General features: G+C 38.7%; 1 protein-coding gene across 2 annotated transcripts in view; it reads right to left on the bottom strand.

The window, feature by feature from the left end:
• The window catches only part of LOC126365844 (uncharacterized), a 333,343-nt gene that overhangs the window by 11,015 nt on the left and 312,875 nt on the right, over window positions 1-9,453 (bottom strand). For both annotated transcript variants that reach the window (XM_050008482.1, XM_050008484.1), the window contains exons 5-6: window positions 3,159-3,239; window positions 2,809-2,969 (exon numbers count right to left, since the gene is read on the bottom strand). In XM_050008482.1, coding sequence (XP_049864439.1) covers window positions 2,809-2,969; window positions 3,159-3,239 — 242 coding nt within the window. The remainder of the gene's footprint in view (window positions 1-2,808; window positions 2,970-3,158; window positions 3,240-9,453) is intronic.

Below are 9,453 nucleotides of genomic sequence, written 5' to 3'. Positions count from 1 at the left end.
GGTATCAGACAGATTATATAATGGTAAGACAGAGATTTAGGAACCAGGTTTTAAATTGTAAGACATTTCCAGGGGCAGATGTGGACTCTGACCACAATCTATTGGTTATGAACTGTAGATTAAAACTAAAGAAACTGCAAAAAGGTGGGAATTTAAGGAGATGGGACCTGGATATACTGACTAAACCAGAGGTTGCCCAGAGTTTCAGGGATAGCATAAGGGAACAATTGACAAGAATGGGGGAAAGAAATACAGTAGAAGAAGAGTGAGTAGCTTTGAGGGACGAAGTAGTGAAGGCAGCAGAGGAACAAGTTGGTAAAAAGACGAGAGCTAGACAGAAGAAATATTGAACATATTTGATGAAAGGAGAAAATATAAAAATGCAGTAAATGAAGCAGGCATATAGGAATACAAACGTCTCAAAAATGAGATCAACAGGAAGTGCAAAATGGCTAGAGGACAAATATAAGGATGTAGAGTCTTATCTCACTAGGGGTAAGATAGATAATGCCTACAGGAAAATTAGAGAGACCTTTGGAGAAAAGAGAACCATTTGCATTAATATCAAAAGTTTTGATGGAAACCCAGTTCTAAACAAAGAAGGGGAAGCAGAAAGGTGGAAGGAATATATAGAGGGTCTATACAAGGGCAGTTTACTTGAGGACATTATGGAAATGGAAGAGGATGTAGATGAAGTTGAAATGGGAGATATGATACTGGGTGAAGAGCTTGACAGAGCACTGAAAGACCCGAGTCAAAACAAGTCCCCCGGAGTAGACAACATTGTATTAGAACTACTGACGGCCTTGGGAGAGCCAATCCTGACAAAACTCTACCATCTGATGAGCAGAATGTATGAGACAGGGGAAATACCTTCAGACGTCAAGAAGAATATAATTATTCCAATCCCAAAGAAAGCAGTTGTTGACAGATGTGAAAATTACCGAACTATCAGTTTAATAAGCCACGGCTGCAAAATACTAACACAGATCCTTTACAGACGAATGGAAAAACTGGTAGAAGCCGACCTCGGAGAAGATCAGTTTCTATTCCGTAGAAATGTTGGAACACGTGAGGCAATACTGACCCTATAACTTATCTTAGAAGCTAGATTAAGGAAAGGCAAACCAACGTTTCTAGAATTTGTAGACTTGGAGAAAGCTTTTGACAATGTTGATTGGAATACTCTCTTTCAAATTCTGAAGGTGGCAGGGGTAAAATACAGGGAGAGAAAGGTTATTTACAATTTGTACAGAAACCAGATGGCAGTAATAAGGGTCGAGGGACATGAAAGGGAAGCAGTGGTTGGGAAGGGAGTGAGACAGGCTTGTAGCCTCTCCCCGATGTTATTCAATCTGTATATTAAGCAAGCAACAAAGGAAACAAAAGAAAACTTTGGAGTAGGTATTAAAATCCATGGAGAAGAAATAAAAACTTTGAGGTTCACCGATGACATTGTAATTCTGTCAGAGACAACAAAGGACTAGGAAGAGTAGTTGAACGGAATGGACAGTGTCTTGAAAGGAGGATTTAAGATGAACATCAACAAAAGCAAAATGTGGATAATGGAATGTAGTCAAATTAAGTCGTGTGATGCTGAGGGAATTAGATTAGGAATTGAGACACTTAAAGTAGTAAAGGAGTTTTGCTATTTGGGGAGCGAAATAACTGATGATGGTCGAAGTAGAGAGGATATGAAATGTAGACTGGCAATGGCAAGGAAAGCATTTCTGAAGAAGACAAATTTGTTAACATCGAGTATAGATTTAAGTGTCAGGAAGTCGTTTCTGAAAGTATTCGTATAGAGTGTAGCCATGTATGGAAGTGCAACATGGACGATAACTAGTTCAGAAAAGAAGCGAATAGAAGCTTTCGAAATGTGGTGCTACAGAAGAATGCTAAAGATTAGATGAGTGGATCATATAACTAATGAGGAGGTATTGAATAGGATTGGGGAGAAGAAATGTTTGTGGCACAACTTGACTGAAAGAAGGGATCAGTTGGTAGGACATGTTCTGAGGCATCAAGGAATCACCAATTGGAGAGCAGTGTGGAGGGTAAAAATCGTAGAGGGAGACCAAGAGATTAATACATTAACCAGATTCAGGATGATGTAGGCTTCAGTACGTACTGGGAGATGAAGCAACTTTCACAGAAGAGAGTGGCACGGAGAACTGCATCAAACCAGTCTCAGGACTGAAGACAACAACAACAACACTAGAGTATTACACAGTGTATGTGTGTTTCTATTTACACTTCATATAACCAATAAAATGTGTTCACAATACAGTGTCAGTAAAAATATAAACATTGTATAATCATATACTTGCTTAATATTCCAAACCTAGTTGACATAAGAATCTTGTTTTTTCTTTGACCTTTATCCCATATCCTCACTGGGTGGCTTGTTTATCTGGATTTGGTATTGTTAGTAGTATAAAGTGGTCAGATGCCCTCCCTTGTAACCCTTTCTCCACCCCCCACCCCCTCCCCTCCAGGATGGAAATTGTGTGCCCCCACCTGTTTTCATGTAGTGTTATCCATATGAATGTGTCAGAGCATTTTCAAAAGTTTGTAAATCATGTAAATGAGGCACGAAACAAGTACTAGCCCTGTTTTCATCTGGTTGGATGTGGGAAACCATCCAAAAATCACATCTGGGTGGGTCAGTACGACCTTCGACATTTATTCGCTATGTGTATTTGAATGGGTCCCCCCATGCCCCTGCCCCCAAATCATGAAAGTGGTGCTTACATGTGCAGCTATTTGGATAGGTTAGCTGACTTAAGAATAATCCACTTTCCTTACCTTAGAATGTTTGCCATCTCAGTGTGACATTCACAGCTTGTTGAAAGTGCACTTTCTGGCTCACATTGTGCCCAGTGGAGAAGTATGAGATGCATCATGGATAGGATAGCTGCCACTAAACAGGATAAAGCTGCTTGTATTGCCAGGATAATGCTCACTACCTGAGAACATAACAATTACAGATCTGCTGAAAAAAAGGTGTTTGCTTCTGTATTGTTGATTACTTTTCATTAATAGCGACAACATTCAGAACAACATATTTCTATGAATATAGGGGAAATTTATTTTACCTTGGTTTTTTATTATTTTCATTTTCTGTGATGTCAAAATTGTTATATTTATTGACTCACCCTGAAGAACTTTATACATGAACCTGGAAAATCCCCTGGACATCCTGCAAGGGTAAGTCCACAAAGACCAGAAAGAAATAGCTGTAATACAAAACAAAGTATAATTTAGCATAGCCAGAAAATCACACATGAAGAAAACTGCATTTAAGCTTGATAAGTATAAAGCAATTTAAGCTAACTTTTCAGTGAATGGAATAGAGAGAGTGAAATACAAACTTCCAATATTTATTAAGACCACACTTTTCATTTATCCTGCTTAATTATTCTCAAACTGTGACATTTTTCTCTACCCAAAATAGGGTTGCAGCGAAGGCTCAGAAATGGGTGGACGGGGAAAAAATTTTAAAATTAATGTGACCCTTTTCTTCTTCAAATGCAGTTATGCACAACGATAATATAAAATCTCTTCAGTGTTTGAGATAAGTCATTTATTATAGGTGTCAAGAGATGCTCATTTCCTCAGCAAGTAAAAATTCTGCATCTACTATACCAAAGTTATTGAGTAGGATGATTGCTGACATAATCAGATATTTTCTAAAAAGTAGACGTTAATACCAGTTAAGATAATCTACAAATAGTTGCGCTCCTCGGAATTAAAACTGAATATCAATTGAAATGATGATCTACTCTTTTCTCCATGAAATTTAAGAGAGATGGTCAAAAATGAAAACAAAGGTACTTAGTACTTAATTTGTGTATCACATCATGAATTTAGCACCCTGTTGAGCTTGTGGAGGAAGAGAGAGCAAAAAGTTGCCTTTGTTCCCAGCCTCACTGTTGAGTGATATAATAATTAGAATTTAGTTTATAATAGAACCTTAATAAAGACCATTACACTACCAAAAAATTGTCATGAGAGAGAGTGAAAAGTAAATAGTACACTGAAACAAAAATTAAGGCTGATACATAAGGTCAAGCCAGTATGTTCAAATGAATAACAATTGCTAAATGATAACATAAAATATTTTGTATTACTTGTTTTTTTCTATTTGTACATGTTATTGACCTCACTCATATTACAAGTTCATGTTATGTATGTAATACATATGTTTTTGGATGGGATCCGCACTTAGAAACACAATTTTGTTATTTGTCGTAAACATTTTTAACTGCAGTTGCAGCATCAGCAGTGTTTTTTTTTTTATTATTTTATGGCGTCTTATCATATGGTGTGGTTTTCCTGCTGTATTATGTTTTTAGTGTCTGTTTTTATGTACAGTTTGTCATATTTTCTTTTTTCATCTTCTTCACTGTCAAGTTCTGTATACTGTGTTGTCACAGTCACTGTTTACCAGCTGGTATGCAAGATGTATGCAAAAATATGTACCCATTTTGAAAACATACTTTTTGCATTTGGCTTCATTTTATGGACCAAAATAACTAATTACAAATTACTATCTCTTCCAATAAATAATAAACTGATCATTCAGTAATCACCATGCAAAATAAAAATAACAGTATTCAATTATATGGTGGAATATATTGAACCGACCACACCCAGTGTATTATTGTGCTCACGAGCTGCTGCACACTGCTTTATTGACTTGCTGATATTTTCATAGTGTTGTCCAACAGTTGGCGGCACTTGCTCATGAAAAAGATTGAACGTTCACAAATATGTACTTCAGGTTCCCATTGGGAAAAAATTCTTCTGTTGCAGTTAAGACACAGTAAAAGTTAATGTACACAGTTGTAGCCAGAGGGTGTGAAATGGTTGATGTGAAAGGAACACAAGTTTTTGAGTAAGAAGTCTCTCCCCCTCCCCATTATGTTAGGTGTTATTTAAAATGTCTTATTAATGTTTAGTACCAGATTCCAGAGAAAATTATGCAAATGTCCCTAAAGTCTTCCTTGAAGATTTAAGAAAATAGAGACTAGAAGAGAGGGTCTGAACTACTAAGAAGATAATTTTTCACCCAGCTGTTATCTTCGGGGCAAGTACGACGTCTGTTCAAATATTCTGTGAAATTCATAATTTCGTGCCAATGGTGTGTTGTAGCAAAATGGGGTTGGCATCCCTAAACGTGCCTGTCTTTAATATGCAACTGTGATAAGTTTCAGTGTTATACATCTGTTAGGTATTGTTCAGTGCTGTACTGAGTAGAACACTGTGTTGCACAGTTTGTGAATTTCGAGATAGCAGAGTTAGAGTAGTAATGCATCTGCATTAAATTGTGTGTGAAACTAAAAAAAAAAAAAACCTCAGGGTAAGCCTATGGTGATGAGTGCTTAAGTAAAGGTGACTCTCATCCAGGACACCGTTAGATGTCTACTGGCAATGCACAGGTCAGGAAAGTCCAAATGAATTCATGCCACAGGGACAAACTGTTAATTGATGGTACTATCGGAATGTGGTGTGCTGCCAGTGAGAAAGAAACAGCCTGAAATGAAGCAAGACAGTTCATGGTACTTGCATTACGATAACACATCTGCACATTCATCCCTGTTGGTGCGTGACTATGACACAAAAAACGAAATCACTGTGCTGCCTCATCCTCAGTACCCTTCAGACATGGTCCCTGTGGACTTTGGAAATAAAGTTGAGAACCCTATTGGAAAGACCAAGATTTGCAATGATAGACGAGATAAAAGAAAATTCTCAGACGGTGCTGCGCACGATCCAGCACAGATACGCTACTATGATCAGCATAGTGTACCCATTATTGTAGCCAAGATAGACACGAAGTACACACCTACCACAGTAGTCCATATTTTATGCCAACTAGTTGAAGAGATTGAAGAAATGAATGATGTGATAAAAGAAATTATTCACATAGTTCAGGGAGACGAAAATGTAATAATATTGGGGACTGGAATTTGACAGTAGGAAGAGAAGGAAAAGTAGTAGGTGAATATGGACTGGGGTTAAGGAATGAAAGAGGTAGCTGTCTGGTAGACTTTTGTACAGAACATAACTTAGTGAACTAAAACTTGGTTTAAGAATCATGAAAGAAGATTGTGTGTGTGTGGAAGAGGTCTGGAGATACTGGAAGATTTCAGATAGATTATACAGAGATTTTCTCCACTCAGGGACTGGGTGTTTGTTGTCCTAATCATTGTCATTTCATCCCCATCGAAGCGCAAGTCACCGAAGTGGTGTCAGATCGGAAGACTTGCATCTGGCAGACTGTCTACCCGACTGGAGGCCCTAGTCACAGGACATTTACATTTTACTCGTAAATGCAAGGATTTTTTTGTATTAAGTATTTTTTGTTGACAAGCTTGTGTGTCAAATATGTTAGGGAGGCTAATGGGAAGTGCAGTTTTATTTTTTGACAAATATTTTTATTAACAACCTAAACTTGGACTTTCAGTGAACAAAATAATACTTTTGAGTATAGTTTGGTGGTGAGTGTATTCAATAATCAACTTGCTGCTGTTGCTCATGTGTAAGCTGCACATTACCTTCATAGGTGCCGTCATTATGACTGTTTTTTGTTATTGGTGCAACTGGTAATCTTTGTCGTCAAGTAATGTACAGAGACCATTCAAGGACTAAATGCCCTCCACAAACAGGAGACGCTTTTCTTGATACCATTCACCGGTCACCTTGGTGAAGTATTCGTGATATTGCAAGTCGGTTCCTGATATTCCAAAGAACGGTTGTTGAACTGTTGCACGGTGAAGAACTGCATCCCTATCTTTACAATTTAAATCAACACCAGCACAAGAAGACTGAATTCAACGAGTACAGTTTTCTGAATGGTTTTGCACCCAGTTGAAAGTCATGAAAATTTCAACCTCCATAAAACACAGTTAACATGTCACCCAAAAACTTATCTTTCAGGTACACTTTGGTATAACCTGTGGGTTGGAATTGTGGGACGAGTGCTTTTGGGCCCTGACATATTGCAGGACAGGTTATATGGAACCCTGTATCTGGAACCCTGTATCTTACGTTTCTTTGTAATACTTTTATCAAATACTTTACAAAACGTTTCATTTGATGTGCAGGAGCAGCTATAGTTTTAGCATACAAGTGCACTGTCACAGTTTGGAATAAATGTGCGTAACTATTTCAATGAAGTGTTTCCAGGGAAATGCACTGGTCGTGTAAATCCAGTGTGGTATCCTTACAAGTTCCCTGGAACTTAATCCACTAGACTTTTGTTTTTGGGATACTTAAAAAACAACATGTTTATAGTACTCCACCCAGTGGCAGCTAGTATACAGGGTGATTATAATTAAACTTTCAAACTGCTGTAGAAATAACACTACCGGTCAGAGTGGCGTCAAATTGCAACGGAATATTATGGGAGAAGGGGGAAAACGCATGGCAGAGGAAAAATAAATAGTTGCAAAATATAACAATAGAGGCGCTGTAAGCATCATACTTTAATAGTGACCGACCAAAAATGACAAATGAATCATAAAACAAAGCCTAAGCTGTATGTTTGACGTTAAAAAAAACTGTACTGCTCAGTGTGCATGGGTGTACAAGTGTGATACTGTTAGTTACATAAGCCCATCCACCAAGGCAATGTCATACCACATCGGATGGGAAAAATCGGTTTTTGATTGTCCTGAGGCCAAAAACCGCTTTAAAGAATCACTCATATTTGATTATTAATTTCCGTGTGAGTGGCGCAAATCATGTTCAATATGCTGTCCACCGTTTTCTACAACAAGTGCAAATCGAGAAACTTGTTGCACAAATGATCGAAGTGTTTCTGGGGTCATATTCAGAATGACATGTTGCCTTCACTGCAGCTAAGTTTGCAATCGGAACACTGAGCACAACATGTTTCAGATAACCCCACAGCCAGAAGTCACATGGATTAAGATCAGGCGATCGGGACGGCCAGGCTGTAGGGAAATGGCAGCTGATAACTCTAGCGTTTCCGAAATGGCGCTTCAGCAGCTGCTTAACTGGATTTGTAATGTGCGGAGGTGCGCCATCTTGCATAAAAATGATCCCATCCACGCTGTTGGAGAGCTGGAATGACGTGGCTGCACAAAAAAACACTCTAACCAGTGACGGTACACGTAACAGGACCGGAAGCACCCATATCTTCGAAAAAATATGGCCCTATGATAAATAATGGCGCAAACCTGCACCGCACAGTGACCTTTTCAGGATGAAGTGGTACTGACTGATTTGCGTGTGGATTTTCCGCTGTCCATATTCGACAATTCTGTGTATTGACATATTCTGTCAGGTGGAAGTGGACTTCATCTGTCCACAAAATCTTCCACGGCCTCTCTTGCTGGCAGGTCAACAGGAAGCAACTCGTGCACATGGGTAATTTCGATTGGATAGCAAAGAAAGATGTTTCGTAGGATTTTACACACCGTGCTCACGACGGGTATGCCAAATGTTCCGGCATTTCTCTGTGCACTATACGTTTGCACACTACCATTCGTCTCCTGCTGCGTTGCTTTTGCCACTGCTTGCACTGACGTTGAATCAATTCGTTTGCACCCTCTACCAGGTTGCACATCAAAAGAGCCCGTCTTTTCGAATTTCCAAACCATTTTCTCCAGAACGACAGCAGTCATCGGACCAACGCCTTTCTTCGAACCCTTCAGTGTCCGGAACTTATGCTGAGCGACGTGTGCATTGTCATCAACCTTCTGATATAGCTTTACAAACAGAGCGCGATCCTGGATTGAGACAGTCAAGGCGAACGTCGCATAGCGAGAGGAGGAAAAGCCGTGTACCCGGCATGTTTATAACAACTTGAATGGGTTGTGCACATGACAGATGTTCTCATTTACGTATTCCTACACATACAGCACCATCTATTGATCAATTTTCACACCATTTCTGTTTCTTCTGCCAAACGTTTTCCTTCCTCTACGATAATATTCCGTTGCATTTTGACTTCCTTCTGACCAGTGGTGTTATTTCTACAGCGTTTCGAAAGCTTAGCTTCAAATATACTCACCGTGTACATTGTGGGTGTTCACAAATTTTTAGATTCAAATAAATTTGAGAGTGTGAAATTAATAGTATCTGCTGTATAACAGTTACGCTTATCAACTAGTTTAGACAACTACAGCCACAGCCAATGATAATAACAACAACAACAATAATAATAATAATAATAATAATAATAATAATAATAACAACTTATCTGACAGAAGTAATAATTGTTTTGTGGGATTCCATTTATTCGGACAACTGTACAAGATCCCTAACAGATGCATAAGTTCACGAAATTACTTCCGGACTGAAAATCAGATATTCTTAGGTTGCGCCCGCACAACTACTTATGCTAACTGTACACCTCTCTGTTAAATGTTCGCCCGTAGTCACACTTATTTGATTTCGTCACTCTCTGTGGCAAAGAAC

This window comes from Schistocerca gregaria, chromosome 4 (genome assembly GCF_023897955.1).
Source record: "Schistocerca gregaria isolate iqSchGreg1 chromosome 4, iqSchGreg1.2, whole genome shotgun sequence".
NCBI classification, from domain to species: domain Eukaryota; kingdom Metazoa; phylum Arthropoda; class Insecta; order Orthoptera; family Acrididae; genus Schistocerca; species Schistocerca gregaria.
This window is presented reverse-complemented; position numbering and strand designations above follow the sequence as displayed.